General features: G+C 46.0%; 1 protein-coding gene across 1 annotated transcript in view; it reads left to right on the top strand.

Moving 5' to 3' along the window:
- Positions 1-445: 445 nt before the first annotated feature.
- LAMB1 (laminin subunit beta 1) overlaps positions 446-22,747 on the top strand; it is a 73,986-nt gene continuing 51,684 nt past the window's right edge. Inside the window, 9 exon segments of the mRNA XM_081957131.1 lie at positions 446-559; positions 1,476-1,730; positions 8,496-8,668; positions 11,896-12,031; positions 13,143-13,216; positions 14,587-14,775; positions 15,609-15,672; positions 21,015-21,217; positions 21,380-21,500. Coding sequence (XP_081813257.1) covers positions 1,694-1,730; positions 8,496-8,668; positions 11,896-12,031; positions 13,143-13,216; positions 14,587-14,775; positions 15,609-15,672; positions 21,015-21,217; positions 21,380-21,500 — 997 coding nt within the window. The 5' untranslated portion in view covers positions 446-559; positions 1,476-1,693.

Genomic DNA, 22,747 nt, shown 5'->3' with positions numbered 1-22,747 from the left:
GCCAAAGAAAAACCCATTTTTTGTGCCGTTTTTAAAAAAGCGGGCCTTTACGGAACCTTTCGAGATACTTCAGGCTTAGAGGAGGTCGTGTCAATTTCCCGTGACATCCTCAAGAGTGCTATTGATGAGATTTTGCTGTGTTTTGCTATTCCCTGAGTGGTTTAAAAGTCTTTGGAGTTTTGTTTCATGACTCACTGCCTTACAAATGTTAAGGCCGGGACAATGGCCGATCACCCATCCCCCCAACCCCCAGACTATTCACAACCAACAACTCCTGGAATCAGTGTAACCTAACTAGCTGAGTATGTTTGAAGGAGTCGTCTTACAATGCTTTTTTTTTTCAACCATGGCTGCTTTAAGCTCTTATTTAAATGCCGGCTTACCGTATCGCCTTGCAGAGAAGATGCTAAAGATAAGGATGGGCTTGTGTCCATCCAGGGGTATTCGCGGGGGAAAGTTGAAATAAAGAAGAATATCTATACCTCAGGGATGAAACGAGGTGTCCTTGGTGCTCTCTGAGCTGGGTTGTTCCCTTTCAGACGTTTTATTACCAATCTAGGTAACATCATCAGTTTTGGGAAGGGCAGGGGTTAGCAGGGAGGAGGAGGAGGAGGAGGAGGAAGAGGAGGAGGAAGAGGAGGACAACGATGACTGTGGGTCCTTGGTGCTCTCTGAGCTTGGCTGTTTTCTTGCAGACATTTCATTACCCAACTAGGTAACATCATCAATGCTAGAAGGGAATAGTCTGTGGAAAGGAGGAGGAGGGAGGAGAAGGAGGATGAGGATTGATTTACCCCCAAAGAATGGCTGTTTTTCCTTTGGCCTCACCTGTACGCCCAAGGGACAGAACACTTGTGTGCACTTTACGCAAGCGTGTAACCATAAGATACCACCCCGGGAAGAATTCTTTCCCACTCCAGAGGCTACAATCACATCCCAGCATTCCCAAAAGTTGGTTTTACCCCTCCCCCACCCACCCCTCCCCCCTGTATCATCTTACACTCACTGCTTTAAGCCTTGGAAGCCTCCTCTGAAAGCCCCTCCCCCTAGATTTAAGCCCCAGACTTAATCCCCAAATAGAACCCAGAATCCTAGGGCGGGGAAGGGAACCTTAGAGGTCTTCTAGTCCAACCCCCTGTCCAAAGCCATCCCTGGATCTTGGGTTGAGAGCGTTGAGCCATGGATGCTGCCCTGGGGGGGGAGGAGGAAGGGAAATATCCGTGTCCTCAAAAGCCCCCCCCCGCGAAATAAAGGACCCCCCCACCTAGCTCCCACCCCCCCCACCCCTCCCAGGGGCGAGTCTCCCACTCTCTCCTCTCCGGATGCGGCTCCACTTCCCCCTGCCCAGCCTTAGCGCTTGCGTGGTAGGTAGAGCCTCTCCCCCCCCCATATCCCACCCACCCACATTCCCCCCCCCCTTGCTGGGCGCGAGGGGAGGCTCCTTTCTCTCTCACTCTCTCTCTGTCTCTCTCCAGCGGCGGCCGCCAGAAGAGGAGCGAGGTCGGAGCTCGCGGGTGGCTCAAAAGGCGCTCCGGGTCGTTGTAGGGAGAAAAGGCAGGCAACGACCCCTTTAAAAAGCCAGTGTTGTAAAGCGGAGCTTCGGAGAGGGGGGAGCGCCTTTCTTTCATTTTCTTTTTCTTTTCCCCCCTTTTTTCCTTCTCCTCCTCCCTGCCTGTCCCGCCGAAGCGCCGCGATGGGAGTTTTCCAGGTGTCCCTCGGCTGTTTCCTAGGTAATGAAGCACGTTTTGGAAAGGGGCTTTCTTTGCCTTGTGGCTTTATTTAGGGCGGTGGGCGGTGGTGGGTGGGCGATACTCGGGGGGGGGAACAATATATATTTCTGTCTCCCCTTCCCTCTCTTTATGTTCCCCCCACTCTCTCTTCCTCTTTCTTTTCCTATCTCTTTTCCTCTCCCATTCCCTCTCTTTCTGTCCCCCACTCTTTTCTCCCTCTCTTACTTTTTCTTACTTTTCCTCTTTTTCCTCTCCCCTTCCCTCTCTTTCTGTCCCCCCACCCTCTCTCTCTCTCTTCTCCTTCTCTCTCTTTCTTACTTTCTCTCTGTCTCTCTCCCCTTCCCTCTCTTTCTGTCCCCCACCCTCTCTCTCTTTTCTCCTTCTTTCTCTTATCCTTTCTCTCTTTCTCTCCCCACTTCCCTCTCTTTCTGTCCCCCCACCCTCTCTCTTCCTCTCTCTCTCTCTCTCTTTCTCTTTCTTGTCCTCTCTCTTTTCCTCTCCCCTTCCCTCTCTTTATGTTCACCCCACCCTCTCTCTCTCTTCTCCTTCTCTCGCTTTCTCTTACTTTTCCTCTCTCTCGTTCTCGCTCCCCTTCCCTCTCTTTCATTTTCTCTCCCCCACCCTATCTCTCTCCTCCCTCCCTCCCTTTCTTTCTTTCTCTCTTTTCTCCCTCCCTCACCCTCTCTCTACTCCCCATCTCTCTTTCTTTTTCTCCCTGTCCTTCCTCCCTTTCTTTCCTAGCTTCCTCTCTTTCTTTCTCTTTTTCCCTCCCTCCCGTTCCCCCCTCTCTCCTCCCTTCCTCTCCTCCTTTCTCTATTTTTCTTTCTCCCTCCCTCTCTCACCTCCATTCTTCTCTTCCTTTCTCTATTTTCTCTCCCTCTCTCTCTTTCTCTCTCCTCCACCCTCTCTCTTTCGGTCGCTCAAAACTTTTAGGGAGTTGGGGAAAGCACGGGTTTTTAGGAGGGTGGGCGGGCAGGAGGCGCTGCAAAGCGAGAGCGGGGGTTTGGGGGAGGGGAGGGGGGGTCCATGAGGCTTGGAGGCAACGACTCTGCCCCGGATTTCTTTGCAGAGGTTTTTTTCGGCCCTTGTATGGAGAAATGCACGCTCTTTGGGGCGCAGACCCCTTCGCTCCCTGCGCCTCTCCCCCAGCTTCGGGTCTTGTGTGCGGCGGGGGCTTTCTTGAAATCGTGAATGCCTTTGGGATCGAAGGGGATCCATTCCCGGCTTGTTCATTCCAGCCGTTTCATTTAGGGCGAAGTTTGTGGATTTGGGCGGCGTTGCGAAATCGGATGCTTTCCGCCTCTGAACCGACGCCGGAGCCGCCAAACATGTCTGGGAGGGAGACCCTCCCTCCCCCCCCCAAAAAAAATAAATCTATCCGGCCTAATTAATCCCAGGGGCTTCCGAAAAGGGCAGTTGGGAAACTCGGCCAGGTTTCGCAAGGCATCCGTCGCCCTTGGAATCAGAGCGAGGCTGGCCCCGGGGAAAGGAAGTCGTAGTCGGAGGCAGGGAGGGAGGGAAAGAAAGATCCCAAGGGATCCGGGCACCCGATCCCCACGGTCAGAAGTCTTGGGATCTGATCTGTTGGGGACGCGGGAGGGGGGACTCTCAGACACAAGGCACGCGTCTAAACTGGGCTGTGTTGTTTCGCCGGGTCATGTAATACATGTGGGCATAGGCATTTATTATTTATTTATACATTTATTCATTTATTTATTGTGTCTGTGTCTGTCTGTCTGTATATCTATCTATCTATCTATCTATCATCTATCTATCTACCATCTATCTATCATCTCCATCCATCCATCATTTACAGTATCTATCTATATCTATCTGTCTGTCTTTATATCTATCTATCATCTACCTATCATCCATCCATCCATCCATCCATCCATCATTTACAGTATCTATCTATATCTATCTGTCTGTCTTTATATCTATCTATCTATCTATCCATCCATCATTTACAGTATCTAGCATGTACAGTCTATCTATCTATCTATCTATCTATCATCTATCTATCTATCTATCTATCTATCTATCTATCTATCTATCATCTATCTATCTATCTATTATCTGTCTATCTATTTATCTATCTAACTATCCACCCATCATTTACAGTATATATCATCTACAGTATCTATCTATCTATATCTGTCTGTCTGTCGGTCTGCCCGTCCGTCTATCCATCCATCCATCCATCCATCCATCCATCCATCCATCCATCCATCCATCCATCCATCCATCCATCTGTGTATGTAGCGTATAGTAGAGGTGGAGAGCCGCATGCAAGGCAATTTCATTTATACCGACGGCGATTAATGTACATTCAACGTGACAATAAAGCTAGTCGGAGTCTTAAGAGCCTGCGAACATCTCAACGGCCGCTAGATGGCAGCAAGTGGTTCTATGGCGCCTCCCCCCTCCCCCCCCAATGGTGGCTTGGAGTTTTGCAGCCCACGTCTGATCTCTTTTTACCTTTTTTGGAAGCAAGCTCGGATCAGTGAATCTCGGGTTGTTGTTTTTAAAAAAGCGATTTTAAAAGATCCATTAAAACTTTTATAGAGAAGCTCTCCAGCTATTAAAGTCTCCAGCTCTGAGGGCCGACAAGCGCGAGGAATGATCCTCTGTGCGCGAATCCGTTTTGGAATACAGCGATCTTGCTTCGGAGTTAACTGTAGGATCGGTTTGCAAATGATTGACAGCTGAGGTTGTAACTCCTGCGCGCTCTCTCCCCATGGGCTACTCTTTATTTTCTTACACGCTGAGTTGCTGCTGTGCATCTTTGCGGTGAAGAAATAGCAAAGAAAGAGTTAAGAAAGGAAAGAAACGGGATTTGAGAAGGGATGCTACGGGCGGTTTGCATCAGAAAGGGGTGACTTTTGAATTTTGAGGGGGGGGGCTGTCTTCAAAGTAGATCCAAACCCTACAAAATAACTCAATCTGGTTGGGTTTATCGGAGATTTATAGATCTGGGCGGTTCAAGACAAGCGTTCAAGCGATCGGAATAGAGCTGGAAGGGGACCTTAGAGGTCTTCTAGTCCAACCCCTTGCTCAAGCAGGAGACTCTTATTGTCTATGGAGATTCTCGGCCATTCAGGTCATGGTTTTCCCAAAGGTGCTTTTTAAAAAATAAAATAAAATCAAGAGGCCACTGGACTTTCTGGGTTTTTCTTTTGAAGACGTTTTGCTTTCCAACGGTAACAGAGTTGGAAGGGACCTTGGAGGTCATCTAGTCCAACCCCCTGCTGACGCAGGACACCTAGAGTGGGGATTCGAACCGCGGACCTTTCTGATCAACAAGCTGAGCGTCTTAGCCACTGAGTCACCTAGCCAGACATGTGCTTCCCACCCCCCACACCCCCACCCCCTCAAGAAGCCACTGGGTTGCTTTTTCTTTTGAAGACGTTTTGCTTCTCCTCCAAGAAGCTTCTTCAGCTCTGAAGATGACCAGTCGGAGCTGAAGAAGCTTTTTTGGAGGAGAAGTGAAACGTCTTCAAAAGAAAAAGCAAGCCAGTGGCTTCTTGGGTGTGTGTGTGGGGGGTGGGAAGCACATGTCTGGCTAGGTGACTCAGTGGCTAAGACGCTCAGCTTGTTGATCAGAAAGGTCTGCGGTTCGAATCCCCACTCTAGGTCTCCTGCGTCAGCAGGGGGTTGGACTAGATGACCTCCAAGGTCCCTTCCAACTCTGTTGCCGTTGACATGTCAGACCATGAAATACGTTGGACCTTCATATTAGGACTGTCGCCTGAATCGGCGCTCCGAGCCTTCCTTTCTGCGCTTCGCACAGAGGCGGGTTGAGAAGCCACTGGTTCGAATCCGAGTCAAAGCGCTTCGGGTGCTTCTTCCCCCCCCCCCCCTTGCGCGGCTTCTTCCCACGCGGGGCAGGCAATGCGCGCTGGGGCTGCGCGGAACCCAGAGGCAGGGAATCGCGGGCGCCTGGGACGGACGGATCCTTGCGCTGGATGAGGGCGCGCGGTTTCCACGCGCTGCCTTGTCCGCCTTTCTCGTGGGTTGGGAACCCGAGGCTGGTCTGGAGCCTCGATCGCCCGGCTGCGCTGGGCTGGGTGGGTCGCCTTCCTCTCGCGAGTGGGGTGGGGGCGCTTTGGGATCCAGCTGGAGATCATCGTGGGGACGGTGAACCCTGAGTGCATTGGGGTGACTCCCTCTTAGGAAGGCGTCTTTCTCTCCTTTTCTTTTCTTTTCTTTTCCTTTCTTCTACCTTTCCTTTCTTTTCTTTTCTTTTCCTTTCCTTTCTTTCTTTTTTCTTCTTTTCCTTTCCTTTCCTTCCTTTCTTTCCTTTCTTTCCTTTCCTCTTTTACTTTCCTTTCCTTTATTTTCCTTTCTTTCTTCTTCCTTTCCTTTTCCTTTCCTTTTCCTTTCCTTTCTTTCTTTCTTCTTTTCTTCCTTTCCTTTATTTTCCTTTCCTTCCTTTCTTCTTCCTTTCTTTTCTTTTCCATTCTTTTCCTTTCCTTTCCTTCTTCCTTCTCTTTCCTTCCATTTCTTTTCCTTTCCTTCTTTTTCTTCCTTTCCTTCTTCCTTCTGTTTCCTTCCCTTCCCTTTCTTTTCCTTTCCTTTCCTTCTTTTCTTTTCTTTCCTTTTCCCTTCCTTTTCTTTCTTTCCTTTCTTTTCTTTTTTCCTTTCCTTTCTTTCCTTTCTTTTCTTTTTTCCTTTCCTTTCTTTTGCTTTCCTTTTCCTTTCTTTTCTTTTTCTATTCCTTTCATTTCTTGTCTTTTCCTTTCCTTCCTTTTCCTTTATTTTCCTTTCCTTTCCTTTTGCATTCCTTACCCTTCCCTTCTCTTTCTTTTCTCTTTTCTCTTTTATTTTATTTTTATACTTTATCTTTTATTTTATTATTTGTATCCTGCCTTTATTATTTTTACGAATAACTCAAGGTGACGAACTTATCCAATATACCTTCATAACAACCCTGTGAGATGGCTTGGGTGAGAGAGAGAGACGGAGACTGACTGATATATTCATCCAGCTAACTTCCATGGCTAAGTAGGACTCTATAGACTCACCATCTCATAGTAATTGGCCCAAAGTCACCCAGCCAGCTTTCATGGGACTAAAAAGGTGGGACTAGAATTCATAGTCACCCACCTACCCTGTTTCCCTGAAAATAAGACCTCCCCGGATAATAAGCCCAATCGGGACTTTTGAGGGCATGCGCTGAAATGAGCCCTCCCCAAAAATATTGCAACCCAGCAGCAGCCAAGAGGTGACCATGCTCGCCGCCTCCTGCACCTCAAAAATAATAAGACCTCCCCGAAAAGAAGGCCAAGCGCTTATTTCAGGGGTCAAAAGAAAATCCAATAAATCCAATCCAAAATAAGACCCTGTCTTATTTTCAGTGATTGGCCAAAGTCACTCAGCTTAATTTAAAAGTATAGAAAAAATATGCCACTAATTACAATGTAACAAAAAACATTAACCATAAAATTATATAGCCCCATAGATTTGCTCTGCTTACAGTAAAAAAAAAACATACTCAAACTTCAATTCAATCTGTGATTGAACCAATAAATAGGCATCAATAGATCTACAATGGTTTTTTTGGGAGGGGATTATTATTTGTGGATAAATTATTAAAACAAGCTTGTTTATTTAATTTTAAAGCATATCATTCTTGCTTATAGAAGTCCAGACATATTAGAATAATGCTCCAAATACTTTGGGTATTCTATCAGGAATTCTGGTTTTCTTATTTCAAAATTTAGCATCCAAATGTAAAACGAACGCCTAAGGCAGATTAGAACTCACCCACTCCTGGCGAATGGCCCAAAGCCATCTAGCTGGCTCTCATGCCTAAAATGAGACTAGAACTCACAGTCTCCTTGTAACTGGTCCAAAATCACCCAGCTGGCTTTCATGGATATGACAGAATTAGAACTCACAGTCTCCAATAAGCCTGGCGCCTTAATCACTAGACTAAACGGTTCGCTCCGTAGACTATAGAATTTAGAAGAATTTGATTTTGTCCTAGGATACCATCTAAATCAACCATGGCAGCTTTAAGCATGATGGACTTCAACACCCATAATTCCCCAGCCCTGGTTGGGGAATTCTGGGAGTTGAAGTCCACCAGGCTTAATGTTTCCAACCTGATCTAAACAATATGGAAAATGTCTTCCTGAACAAAAGAATGTTACTCTGCTGTCTTTACTTAGTTTTCCAAAACATTAGTTTGGGTATTGAGCGGTATTTGTTGTTGTTGTTAGTTGCGAAGTCATGTCCAACCCATGGACAACGTTCCTCCAGACCTTCCTGTCCTCTACCATCCTCTGGAGTCCATTTAAGCTCATTCCGACTGCTTCGGTGACTCCATCCAGCCACCTCCTTCTCTGCCGTCCCCTTCTTCTTTTGCCCTCCATCGTTCCCAGCATGAGGCTCTTCTCCAGGGAGTCCTTCCTTCTCATTAGGTGGCCAAAGTCTTTGAGTTTCCTCTTCAGGATCTGGCCTTCTAAAGAGCAGTCAGGGTGGATCTCCTCTAGGACTGACCGGTTGGATGGCCTTGCAGTCCAAGGGACTCAATGCAGGAGTCTTCTTCTCCAGCACCAGAGTTCAAAGGCCTCCATTCATTGGCACTCAGCCTTCCTTATGGTCCAACCTTCACAGCCATCCATTGCAACCAAGAAAACCATAGCCTTGACTATACGCACTTTTGTTGGCAGGGTGACGTCTCTGCTTTTTAGTGTGGAGCGGTATTTAATTCCCCCTAATGAAATCAATGCATTCTTCTTTTGACACGCTTTATTTCAGGTCTCTGGGCCTTCGTAGCTGGTCAAGGGCCAGAATACAGCTATGGGTGTGCGGAAGGCAGTTGCTATCCAGCAACAGGGGACTTGCTGATTGGCCGAGCCAACAAACTCACAGTCACCTCCACCTGCGGTCTTCACAAACCTGACCCATTCTGCATTGTCAGCCACCTCCAGGTAAGCCAAAACTAAAAGAGGCAGCTGTAGAGGAGTGCTTACTGGGAAACGCAGGTAGTTCTCCCACTCCCCAAGTTTTTTAATTTTTTATAAATGTATCAAATCAATGCGTGAACAGTGTGACATCTGGGTGTCCTATATTCTAATACAAATGCAACTAACAAAGTTAATCATAATTGTTACATTCAATCAACTTATATATTTCTAGTAAATAATACACATTTAGGAGGCTTCTAGAGTGCCCCTGAGGGTTGGGTAGGGCAAAAATGAGCGAAAAATGGTCCATTTTTTGCTCGTTTTTGCCCCCCTCCAGCCCCCAGGAACACTCTATAAGCCTTCTAAAAGCTATTCATGCCCTTTTTTTTGACAAAAAATGGGCCCGTTATCGTGAAAAATGGGCCGTTTTTAGATCTGCAGAGTGCAAAAACTTTTTTTTTTAATTTGCCTCGTCAAAATCTTGGTGCGTCTTATACCTCGGTGTGTCTTATACTCTGAAAAATACGGTAAATGGGAAATAATAATAATAGTAGTAATAATAGTAATAAACAAACAACAACCCAGGATAAAATGATGCAAATTATTTGACAGAGACATCTCGCTGCTCTCCAAATCTTCCTTTTAAGATCCTTTTTTTTGGGGGGGGGGTATTATAGTTTTATTAGATTATAATATGACATACCAAGAGAATACAAAAGTAAATATTAGGGAAAATAGGGAGGTGAATAATGGGTGAAAGAAAGGGAAAAAGAAAAAAAAAGAAGGCATTGACTCCCAATTTTTTTGGGTGCAGCTGAATAAGATCTACGCTCAACTTTTTACTTTTTCATAATAATGGAAAGTAGCCATTTCCGTAACCAACCAATCCGTCTCATCGGTAAAACCCAAGGTCAAAAAGTTGCATCTTTTCCCACCTCAAATCTTCCCTTTAAGATTCTTAAAGCAAAACGCGTCCAATCAGGTAGCTCCTTCAAACCTACTACAATTGTGGGCGAAGCGCTTCTAAACTCAGTTAGCGACAGAAAGGTTTGGCTGGGTTGCGGTTGTGAGCCGGAGCCTGTTTGTATTCTGCTTTTTCCTCCTTTTCTTTCTTCCATTAAGCTGACTAAGCAGCCCCACATCCCCCTCCAAATAACCAGAAACATCTGCTGGTGTCTAAAAGTTGAGAGGAAACAGGCTTCATCTTTCAGACCCAGATAACTTTGTGCAGTTGCCTGCGTCCCACTGTTTCCTATCCTTATTTGTTGTGGTTTGTTTTTTTAAAAAACTTCCTGAATGCGATGAACATAAAATCCCCCATGGATTTTTAAAATCCTGGCTGTGTGATACAAGCAAGAACTCTTGATCTCTGTCTCCTGTGAGTTCTGTCTAAACCCAGATCCTCCCTGGGAAAGGGCAGAAACGAAAACAGGAATAATATAAAAACACAAGGACAGCAGGGATGGCTTTGCTCTACGGTTTGCTCTACGGGCATTTCGCTGCGCATGCGTGCGCAGGTGAGAGTAAATTGCTCTGCACATGCGCAGAACATTTTAAAATGTTCAATCACGCATGCACAGGCTGGTTTTCGGCACTGCTGCGCACACAAAGAGACCATGCTCTGGAAAAGCCCAAGTTCTGGCGTGCATGCACATCTGACAATCAGCTGGCCGGGAAACATGGCTTCGTGTGCCATTTTGGGCACTCGTGCCATAGGTTCACCATCACAGCCCTATGCCATTTCAGACAAGTGGCTGTCCGTTCTCTTCTTAAAAACCTCCAGTGTTGGAGCATTCACAACTTCTGGTGGCAAGCTGTTCCACTGGTTAATTGTCCTCACTGACAGGAAATTTCTCCTTAGTTCTAGGTTGCTTCTCTCCTTGTTTTGTGCAAATTGGTCTGAATTATGTACCTGTCTCCTCCATCTTAACCCTGTGTTTATCCTTTTAATAGTTCTGGCACAAATTGCACAAATGGGATGTTATATAACATCCTGACCTGTAGCTGTTCTCCGATTTTTCAAGGGAGAAGGTCTCCTGTCACCCCTTGTTTCTCTTCAAAGGCAGAAGTGTTTATCTTAAAAAAGTGAAAGAGAGATTAATAAATGTTTCGGGAGAAAGTCAGCATGGCTCTGTAGAGTTTAGATGGTCAGGCGGTTAGAAAAGTGCCAGCCAGCTAAGACAACGTGACATTAAAGAGGTCCAATTTCCAAAAATGGAAGTCTCCGCTTGTTGGAACGCAGTCAGAGAGAAAAGTGTCGAAGTCTTGGTGCCAGTAAAGATAATAATGTTGGCTTCCCGTTGGGAGCGAGCTGTTTTTGCAGATGCTGAGCTTGTCGATCAGAAAGGTCGGCAGTTCGGCGGTTCGAATCCCTAGCACCGTGTAACGGAGTGAGTTCCCGTTACTTGTCCCAGCTTCTGCCAACCTAGCAGTTCGAAAGCATGTAAAAAATGCAAGTAGAAAAATAGGAATCACCTTTGGTGGGAGAGTAACAGCGTTCTATGCGCCTTCGGCATTTAGCCATGCTGGCCACATGACCATGGCGATGTCTTTGGACAGCGCTAGTTCTGGACAGTGAGAAGTTTGGGGAGGAACATGGGCCAGTCCTGGAGTCTGGGGAAGGCTCTGATGAGTGCTCTGTGTCAGAGGGAGAGAGGGGGCCAGGGCCATCTGACAGTTATCAGCTGCCTTCAGAGTCAGACATCAGTGAGGCAGAAGAACAGCTGGAGCCTGTTCCCAGTCTGCGCATGCGCAGAATTGCCAGGCGAAGGGTACAGCTAAAGAACAGGGGTCGACTTGGGAGTAAGGCCACAGGTGGACGATGAATGGCCCCTCCCAGAGGAAATAAAAGAGGAGCGAAAGGGGAGTGGAGTTTGCAGGAGACAATTCGTTCACTTAATTGGTTCGTGACTCTCCTAGACTCCTTGCCAAGTTTTGCAGATATCAGCCTGGCAGCTCTCCAAGCCACATAAGGTCTGTGACCATAAATCCTCCCTTGAAAGACTTTGGTGGATGTGAATGAGCAGAATTCACAGTCAATTAATAAAAGGGGTTTTTGTCGGGACCAGGAGTTTGCTTCATGCTCTTGGGAAGCCTAGGTCAGAACAAGCAAGTTAGAATGGTTGCCCCAGTATGTTGGACATTAGCCTGGACTCGAACAGTTCCAATGAAGTGGGAATTTAACGAAGTTTGAGTACCAGCCTTGAGAAATAATCACTGTTGCAAAATTGATTTTGCCTTGCTAATTTCAGGAGGACAAGAAATGTTTCACGTGTGATTCGCGAGATCCCTTCCACGAGACTCTGAATCCTGACAGCCATCGTATCGAAAACGTGGTCACTACTTTCGCTCCGAATCGGCTGAAGTTGTGGTGGCAGTCAGAAAACGGTAGGCCACCCCAGGATGTGATGGGAAGGTCCTGAAGTAGACTTGGGAAGGCTGTACGCATGGAGTTACACCTGGTATAGAAATGTGTTATGAAATTGCATAAGAATGGCAAGAATCTTCACTTTTTAAAGTGTCCTGGGAGCGACCCACGAGTCAGACCTCGCCACTAAATTACGAATATTTTCCTTCAGCCGGCAAATAATCTGCATTGGGCGTTTTTATAGCAAATTATGTGGGGTTTTTTCCCTAATAATGATTTTTGTCCCTTTGATTTTTGTTCACGAGGGGGGAAAGATGGAGGGAGGGAGGGAGGATTAAGAAGAGAAAGAAGGAAAGAAAGAAAGAAAAAAGAAAGAAAGGGAAGGAAGGGAAAAAAGAAGGAAAGGGAGGAAGGAGAAGGGAGAGGAAGGGAGGGAAGGAGGAGAAATGAAATGAAGGAAGGAAGGAGAAAGGAAAGGAAAGGGGCAGAGAGGGAGGGGGAAAGGGAAGGAAGGAAAAAAGGGAGGAAGGAGGGAGGGGAAGGGAGGGGAAGGGATGGAAGGAAGAGAAATGAAATGAAGGAAGGAAGGAAGGAAGGAAGGAGAAAGGAAAAGGACAGGGAGGGAGGGGGAAGGGGGATGACGGAAAGAAAAAAGAGAGAAAGGAAGGAGGGAGGAGAAGGGAGGGGAAAGGAGGGAAGGAGGAGAAATGAAATGAAGGAAGGAAGGAAGGAGAAAGGAAAGGGACAGAGGGAGGGGGAAGGGGGAGGAAGGAAGGAAGAAAAGAAGAAAAGAAAGAGAAGGGAAGGAAGAAGGGAGGGAAGGAAGAGAAATGAAATGAAGGAAGGAAGGAGAAAGGAAAGGGGGAGGGAGGGGGAGGGAGGAAGGAAAGAAAGAAAGGAAGGAAGGGAAGGGCAGGATGGAAGGAATGAGGGAGGGGAAGGTAGGGAAGGTGGAGAAATGAAATGAAGGAAGGAAGGAAAGAATGAAAAGAAAAGAAAAGAAAAAAGAGTGGATTTGGTTTGAAGACCTGCCTGTCTTCCTCCGGGGAATTCAAGAGACGGAATTCAACTTGTAATATTCTTGTTTACAATGAAACTTCTTCTCCCCCTCCCCACTTTTTCATCCTGTAGGAGTCGAAAATGTGACCATCCAATTGGACCTAGAGGCAGAATTCCATTTCACTCATCTCATTATGACCTTCAAGGTAAAAAAAAAAAACCCATAACATTTCCTCCCCACCAATTGCACAGAGGCCAAGATCCTGGCCCTCAATGCCAGTTAGAGGCTTACCTAAGTATTTTCTCCTCGTAAGATAAGTGGTATTAAAAAAACAACAACGATTGATCCTGGAATGCAAGAGGGAAGGCAGACAACACATTCCAGAGTTTTATGGTGCAATTTAATTGGCCGTGTTCTGTCTTTTTAGATAAGAAGTGCTTTGAACGCATCCCCAAACATTCATAAAGTAGAGAAGGATTTTGTGTCTCTTCTTCATATCTGTATTCCTGCAGCTGGGGGTTTTTTGGGGGAGGAAGTTCTGATCACTGATTTTTTTCCTTGCATCACATTTTTGCTCTGAATTAATTTCCTAACCCCGGTGTCAAATGTTTGCCAAACTTCCACAATTAAATGATCGAAGACAACAAAGATAAATGGAGTCTTAAATTCCTTCCTTTTGGCAGTGGAAAATAATTTTTTTGGGGGGGGGAGGCGGAGAGGAAAACATCTGTATACAAAATGTTGCTGTTTTTGCTTTGCAACAGATGTCCTGGCAGGACAGATGTACGGTAAAATACTCCTTAAAAAAAAAAAAAGATTTGCAAATATTTCATCCTCTTGAGATTTTCGCTCAGAAAAGACATAATATGAATTGCGATGGTTGAATTGCACAGCTTATAGGAACATTAAGAAATATAAGTTTTTCTACTGTTGACAATAGGATGTGTTCTAGTCCCACCTTAGGCATGAAAGCCAGCTGGGTGACTTTGGGCCAATCACTAGGTGTCTGTGAGTTCTAGTCCACCTTAGGCATGAAAGTAGTTGGATGACTGGTCCAATCACTAGGTCTCTGTGAGTTCTAGTCCCACCCTAGGCATGAAAGCCAAATGGGTGACTTTGGTTCAATCACTAGGAGTATGTGAGTTCTAGTCCCACCTTAGGTATGAAAGCCGGGTGGGCAACTTTGGGCCAATCACTAGGTGTCTGTGGGTTCAAGTCCCACCTTAGGCATGAAAGCTAGTTGGATGACTCTGGTTCAATCACTAGGTGTCTGTGAGTTCTAGTCCCACCCTAGTCATGAAAGCCAGCTGGGTGACTTTGGGCCAATCACTAGGTGTCTGTGAGTTCTAGTCCCTACCTTAGCTATGAAAGCCGGGTGGGCAACTTTGAACCATTCCCTCTCCTTGGGATCAAAATAAAGAATGAAATAAAATAAAAATCTGTGTGAGGATGTGTATTTAAAAAAAAACCAGAAAAGGGGGGGTGGAGGATATTTAAATTTCCAATATCGACAGAAAGGAAACAATTTTGTAGCTCCAATTGTTCTAAAATCCTTTTTGTTGCTTTTGTTTTTAGACCTTCCGCCCTTCTGCCATGTTGATTGAAAGATCCTCAGACTTTGGCAAAACTTGGCAAGTCTACCGCTACTTTGCCTATGACTGTGAGAATTCATTCCCCGGTGTCTCCAACGGACCGATGAAGAAAGTGGACGACATTATTTGTGATTCCCGCTATTCTGACATTGAACCTTCCACTGAGGGAGAGGTTGGTCCTCTATATGTAATAAGTAGCTGGATACCTGTGCTTTGTGATGAAACTATGTGATTGGGCAAGAAATTTGGTTCCCAATCCGTTGTCTCAGTGGCGGTCGGTGATTGAAACACATAAGGGAATATCTCTCCCGCTGCCTTGAATCCGGAAGCAGTTCCATAGGTGGAAGGCGTAGACATTTTGATGAGGTACCGACGTTTAGTACTGTAAGGAGCCCCAGACCACTCCTGAGTGAAGGAGTGGAACGTCTGCCAGTTTGAACTGAGGTAATGGAATGCAAATGGCAGTTGGAACAGACTTCTTTTCAGGTGGGGAGGGAGAGTAGAACTCCTTAGCATCCTAGCGTGTTAATTACTGTACAAGAAATACTAATGATATGATGGTCATTTTGAAAAATGCTTTCTTAGCAAGCACCTAGAAGCCAAGAGGAACATATGTGCCAAATTTCAAGTTTTTAGGATTTACGGTTCTGGAGATTTCGTGATGAGTGAGTGATATTTGGCTTTTATATATATATATATGGATTGAAGAACCGTACAGGTAGTCCTCGATTTGTGACCATAATGGAGACCAAAACTTCTGTTGTTAAGTGAGACATTTGTTAAGTGAGTTTTGCCCCGTTTTACAACAGGCATCCCCAACCCCTGGGCTGTGTCCTGTTTGGAACCAGGCTGTGAGAGTAGCAGATTTGCACACTTGCTGTGTGTTTTTCAGTCCCGTTGTAACTTTGAACGGTCATTAAACGAATGGTTGTAAGTCAGGGACTAGCTTGTATTTGCAAAAATTGGAATCTTTCTCGTATTGACGTATTCCCGTGTCACTTTCAGGTCATTTACCGTGTCTTGGATCCGGCTTTCCGAATAGAGGACCCCTACAGTCCGAGAATTCAAAGTATGTTCCCCATCCTTTTTTTTTTGAAACAGATTTTTTATTATTTCTTCTCTCTATAACATCTTACAATCATCACATTAACATTGTTATGTCATCATACCTGTATATATCAATCTTATATCACGACTATATTTATAGGCATTCATCTACAGTTCTATACAGTTCTCTATATTGTTTCTATGCTGAATTAACTTTATTCCTGTTATGCAACCATTTATACCAATTACCCCAAATTTCATCGTATTCATACTCTTCTTTGTCCTTTAATCTTAATGCTAACGTGTCCATTTCTGCACAATCTAAATTTTTCTGAATCACTAATTCATCTGGGGCTGGGGTCGGCAAACCTAAACACTCAAAGAGCCATTTGGACCCGTTTCCCACAGAAAAGAAACCACCGGGAGCCACAAAGGTCCTAACCGGAAGCCCCCTGTTCAGTTCTGGAGCTGACCGGAAGTTCAGTTCCCCTATCATAGAGTCTCCTCCTAGCGCAGCGTCCTTTTTCCTCTACCTGTCATAACCGAAAGCCCTATCAATGGTGGAGACGACTGGAAAACCCTCCCCTCACCATAGAGTCTTCTCCTGGCGCACTGTGGTTCTCCCCCCTCTCCCCCCCACCGGAAGCTCCTCTCAAAATTGTGGCACCGACTGGTGACGGAGCCGCAGCAGAGGGAGGAAAGAGCCACATGCGGCTCCAGAGCTGCAGTTTGCTGACCCCTGATCTGGGGGAGTATTACTTTGTTTCCAACAATGGGCAAATGTTATTCTAGCTGTAGTCAACAGGTGTATTAGTATGTATTTAATTTTCTTTCTATATTTCCCCTTGGTTATTCCCAGCAGGAAGAGTTCCGGTTTGCATTCTATTTGTTCCTCTGTAATTTGTTGTATCCATTTCCAAATTTTCATCCAATATTTTTGAGATTCCGGACAGGTCCACCACATATGATAGAATGTCCCTTGCATTTTTTTGCACTTCCAGCAGGTCACATTCATGTTCTCCGTCCTTTATCCTCTTCTTTGTTTTCTATCCAATGCATTCTAACTTTGCCCGGTAGGTCAAAATTACTCAACATTTAGAGACAGCTAGCATCATTCTCTCCCGTTTAGTGCTCTGAAAATTGCACAATTTGTTTTTCTAAACAGAAGAACATATGGCTGTAATTAAAAGAAAAAAAACATTTTAAGACATCCGTGGGGCGAACAATACATTCTGTTCATCGATGGTGCCCAGATCTCAGTAGGCCTCAACTGAACTTCATATCAACTCTACAGCGGTATCTCCTTGCCGAAGAATTTTCATTAACACCAACCTGCATTCCCGCAGAGATCAAAGGAGTAGTGAAACAAGAGTGCTTATAAATCCATGAAAGGGAGCTAAAATATTTTGGGGGTACCCATCATCCAGAAAGATTAATGGGAGCATAATTAAGTTTTCAAAGTCTTGGTAACGGTTTCATCGCCGCCTTTAGTGTTGGTGATCTTTAAAAAGCACTTAGGGTGAATCATCTCGCTTCTTTCAACTTATCTACTCGTATAAGTGTTTGGAGATTATTTTCCACTCCATCTAAGATCCCCTAGGATTAGTGAAAATGAGGGAAGACCCGAGGAATAGTTCCAGATGTGGGATGGAAAAACCTTGATGAAGCAAAGTTCAGTACGGTTCAAATGATTGGAGGAGACATGTGTGTACGTCTGTTTGAAGTCTTAGGATGAAAGGAAAACGGATCGTAAATAAAATAAAAGCTTTTAAAGTTGTAACACAATTACAAGCATGATCCGGTACTTAGTTATAAGCTACCTGATTTGTGTGTTCGGATTAGTATTTTGCTGACGCTGAAAAACAACAGAAAAAGTTGCGCTTGTATGCACTCTTGATATAAGAACAGGCTTATCTGATTTTTAAAAATGTAACCAATATCTGGTGGTATTTTCAACGTAGGAACGTTTAACACAATATCCCTATTTATGACCCTGTAATCCCTTAATTAAGGGCCGTGGTGGCTCAGTGGCTAAGATGCTGAGCTTGTCGATCAGAAAGGTCGGCAGTTTGGCTGTTCGAATCCTTAGCGCTGCGTAACGGAGTGAGCTCCCGTTCCTTGTCCCAGCTTCTGCCAACCTAGCAGTTTGAAAGCACGTAAAAATGCAAGTAGAAAAATAGGAACCACCTTTGGTGGGAAGGGAACAGCGTTCCGTGCGCCTTCAGCATTTAGTCATGCTGGCCAGATGTCTTCGGACAGCGCTGGCTCTTCGGCTTTGAAACGGAGATGAACACCACCCCCTAGAGTCAGGAATGACTAGTACATATGTGCGAGAGGAACCTTTACCTATAATCCCTTAATTGAGGGTAGAGTTGGGGCAACTGGATGGAGCTGAGCATTTACTGGTCGGATGCCCTTCCTGACGCTTACATGGGGTTCACAGCAAATATTTTTTCTTTGCGTCCTAAGAGAGAGGAACATCTGCCATTATTTAGGGTTCAACTCTCCACCTTTTGAGCAGGAGGCGAATGTCTTCACCATTGGGCCACCAAACCATTCTTTTTTTAGCTCAATAAGGCAATAGGCCTGATATGTGATATAACGTGAAAGCTTAGTTTAGCTGGAAATCATTTGATGGGAATTGTTGTTCAGTCACTAAGTTGTGTTTGACTCGCTGGACCGCAGCATGCCAGACCCTCCTGTCCTCTGCTGTCACCCAGAATTTGCCCAAACTCATTCATTCAATGCATCAATGACCCTATCTACCCATCATCCTCTGCCGTTCCCCTTCTCCTTTGGCCTTCCATCCTTCCCAGCATCAGGATCTTCTCCGAGTAGTCCTCTCTCTTCTCTTTTTGGTGGCCAAAGTCTTTGAGCTTCAACTTCGGTATCTGTCCTTCCAAAGAACAGCCAAGCTTGATTTCCTTCAGTGTCGACAGATTGGATCTCCTTGCAGTGATTCCATTAGTACAGGGGTATCAAACTCAAGGCCTGTGGACCAGATTTGGCCCATACGCTGCTTAGCAGGGGTTCCAGCTGGTACGTCCTGGTATGGGTGTATCGGTGGCTGCTGGGAGCAGCAGCAGCTGTACCAGAATGGTGCTTTGGCGGCCCGACCGCCCGACCGCATTCCTTAGCTGTGTTTGAGTCAACCGGGCCATTTGCACATGTACACACAGCGACCGCCACCTGTCGAGCAGCTGGAGCTTCACAGGGCGGTGGGTGTGCATGCATGTGCAGCGCAAGTGCACATGGTAGACGCCAGCCCCGTCGCAGTGTACCGATTGCGATGGGATCCGGAACCCACCACTGGTGCTTAGATCTGACTTGCAGGGCCACCCCTGGAAACCGCGAAGGATCGGCCTGTGGCGCCTCTGCCAGTGAAAACGGAGCTTGGGAGGACTGCGTTCGGTCCTCCTAGGCTCCATTTTTGGCCGCGACGGCCTCCTTCCACCTTCTGCCAGCGAAAACGGAGCTTGGAGGGCTCTGTTTTCACTGGCAGAGGGTGGCAGGAGGCCGATGCAGCAAAAAATGGGGGCAGGGGGGACCCTGTGTGGCCCCACGAGCTTTGTTTGCACTGGCAGAGGGCAGCAGGAGGGTGTCGCGGCAGAAAACAGAGCTTGGCATCCCATTTTCACTAGCAGTGCACTTGGGCCACCATACACCACGCCCCCAACACAAGTGGTGTCAAGCTGGCCTTACCCATCCCATCCCCCGAGATCAAAAACAGCCCTGTTGGGGCCCTCAATGAAATCGAGTTTGACACCCTTGCAATAGTGGGATTAATTTAAAAAGGAAGAGAGGAGAGTTTGTATACTCTCCCTCCACACAATGCCCTGAGCTAATGCAACATCAGAAAAAGATTGGGAATCTTTTGGTAGAGGAATTCATTCTGGCTAAGTGGGGGAGAACGTAATAAAGCTAAGAATAGTTCTCGCTTGTGTTTTGAAGTGACTTTGTACTTGTTCTCCGTTGCGTCTTAGATTGTAGTAGCTGGTGCCCTTTGAGTCACATTATAATGCTTCATGAATGATACACAGGCAGTCCTCAACTTATGACCATAATGGAGTCCCTAAAATTTCTGTTGCTCACTGACTCCCTTTGGTGCAGTAGAATAAGACAATAGCAATAGCACTTAGACTTATATACCACTTCACGCTGCTTTTACAGCCTCTCTCTAAGCGGTTTACAGAGTCAGCCTCTTGCCCCCAACAATCTGGGTCCTCATTTTACTGACCTCGGAAGGACAGAAGGCTGAGTCAATCTTGAGCAGGACAGAATCGAACTGTTGGCCATTGGCAGAGTCTGCCTGCAATACTGCAGTTTAACCACTGGGCCACCAGGAAGGAGAATAAGAAAGGGAAGAAGGAAGGAAGGAAGGAAGGAAGGAAGGAAGGAAGGAAGGAAGGAAGGAAGGAAGGAAGGAAGGGAGGAGTAGCACTAGCACTTAGACTTATATACCACTTCACGCTGCTTTTACAGCCCTCTCTAAGCAAACTTTACAAACTTAGCCTATTGCCCCCAAAAATCTGGGTCCTCATTTTACTGACCTCAGAAGGATGGTAGGCTGAGTCAACCTTGAGCAGGATAGAATTGAACTGCTGGCAGCTGGCAGTCAGCAGAAGTAGCCTGTGTACTGCATTCTAACCACTGTGCCATCACGGTTGTTATAGTGAGAAAAGTTTTAAAATGGGGCAGAACCCGCTTAACCAATTTCTCACTTAACAACATAAATCTAGGACTCCATTGTGTTCGTACATCGAGGACTAATATAATGTAGTGTTACTACCTGTAATGTTCTTAAAAAGATTAATATACCATATTTTTCAGAGTATAAGACACACCTTCCCCCCCCCAAAAAAATAGGGTGCGCCTTATACACTGAATACAGAATTTTGGCCTACTGAACACCCCCCCCCCTTGCAAAAATAGACATGTAGAGCCTTTAGGAGGCTTGTAGAGTGCTCCTGGGGGATGGGGAAGGCAAAAACGAGTAAAAAACGGACCATTTTTGCCCCCAGGAGTGCTCTACAAGCCTCCCAAAGCCTCTGCATGCCCTTTTTCTTTTTTCAAAAAAATGGCCTGTTTTGCAAAAAACAAGTTGTTATTTGCTCATTTTTGCCCCCCCCTTCTCCTCCCCAGTCCTAGGAGCACTCTACAAGCCTCCCAAAGCTCTGCGTGACCCTTTTTTGCAAAGGGGGGGGGAATGAGGCGTGCAGAGGGTTTGGGAGGCCTGCAGAATGCAAAATCTTTTTTAAAAAAAAATTACCTCTTCAAAATCATGGTGCATCTTATACTCCGGTGCATCTTATAGTCCGAAAAATACGGTACATGAGTTTTCTTGGTTTCCTTCTATTTTTTTAGATATGTTAAAGATTACAAATTTAAGAATCAACTTTGCCAAGCTGCACACCCTGGGAGACAACCTTCTGGATTCCAGAATGGAAATCAAAGAAAAGTATTATTACGCCGTTTATGACATGGTGGTGCGTGGGAACTGCTTCTGTTACGGGCACGCCAGCGAATGCGCCCCGGTGCATGGCTACGACGAAGAGGTGGAAGGAATGGTAAACGTCTGCATTGCTTTCCTGATGTTTATTTCCTTGTCATTCTGCCACTGGTGTGGAAAAGCTTCGTCCTTGATTGACGACAGAAAACAACTTTCATCTGAAATGAAATCGGAGGCGTCCTTGGTACTCTCTGAGCTGGGTTGTCTCGTTTTCTGACAGGTCCATGGCCATTGCATGTGTCGGCACAACACCAAAGGGTTAAACTGCGAGCAGTGCTTGGATTTCTACCACGATTTGCCGTGGCGTCCCGCAGAAGGTCGAAACAGCAACGCTTGCAAAAGTAAGTTGTAACTACATTAATCACTACTTGTAAAGTCTCTGGCATTGAAGTTTGATCTTGGCTGAGTATCTGTCCTTTTATGAGTAGTCCAAGGCAGGGGTGTCAAACTCGATTTCATTGAGGGCCGCGTCCGGGTTGTATTTGACTTTCGGGGGGGCAGGGTGGACGTGTCCAGCTTGACGTCACTTGTGTGTGGGGTGTCTGTGGCGATCCGAGTCCTCTGCCAGTGAAAACAGGCTCCCGAGCTCCGTTTCAGCTGCGATAGCCTTCTGCAACCATCGACCAGTGAAAACGGAGCTCAGGAGGGCTGTTGGCAGCCCTTGAGAACTCCATTTTCAGCTGCAATGGCCTCCTGCAACCATCTGCCAGCGAAGACAGAGCTCCGTTTTCGCTGGCAGAAGCACTACGGGCTGGTCCTTTGTAATTTCTAGATCTAAGCATCCTGCAGGCCAGATTCGGCTCACGGGCTTTGAGTTTGACACCTTTGATCCAAGAGATGAGAATGAATTCAGCTAAAAGTATTCTATCATGAGCACTGAAGAGTTTCTGAAGAGCTGAAAATACAAAGTAGAATTGCCAAACCTTGGGAAGAATTAGAAATCAAAATTACTGGAAGGCTGGATTTTTTCTGTAATATTTGAGAACAGGATCCTATCTTTCCCCCTGCCCCAGAGAACCCCTACAAGGTGCTTTTAAAAGCAAGTTTATATTATCCATAAAGAGATTAGGGGCTCATTGGTAGCTTCGCATTGCAATAAAGAAGCACATACATTCAATTTTGCCCCGATTAAGATTGTTGGACGAGCAGGCACAAAAACAGCCAGAGAAGTGATTGAAGCCTGGAAAACAGGCCCCTCGTCAGGCAACAGGAGGGCTGATTTACCACCACCTTACCAAGTACTTAGGAGGTGAGGGCTTGGCAGCACAAGGAAACAGTAGCCAGTGACATAACAGCCAGCCACCAACACTCCGATCCACATCTAAAAAGCTGCACACAATAGACGCCATATAAATACCACACGCAGAACAGCCCAAAACATACAATGAAGTTACTTGAGGATGGGCTCCAGCACGATTCCGAAAACTCGGAAGACAAAATCACTGGTCTTGTTGACCGACCCAGAATGGATCCTGTAACATTATCCCGGGACACATCTATTCCAGAGGTGGGTTCCTACCAGTTCTGATCAGTTCGGCCGAGTATGTAGTAACTCGGCTGGCCACGCCCCCAAACCGATTCTATTGGC

This window comes from Natrix helvetica, assembly GCF_964273705.1.
Source record: "Natrix helvetica genome assembly, chromosome: 6".
Taxonomy (NCBI): Eukaryota; Metazoa; Chordata; class Lepidosauria; order Squamata; family Natricidae; genus Natrix; species Natrix helvetica.
The sequence above is the reverse complement of the archived record's forward strand: the minus strand, read 5'-3'. Positions and strand labels throughout refer to the sequence as shown.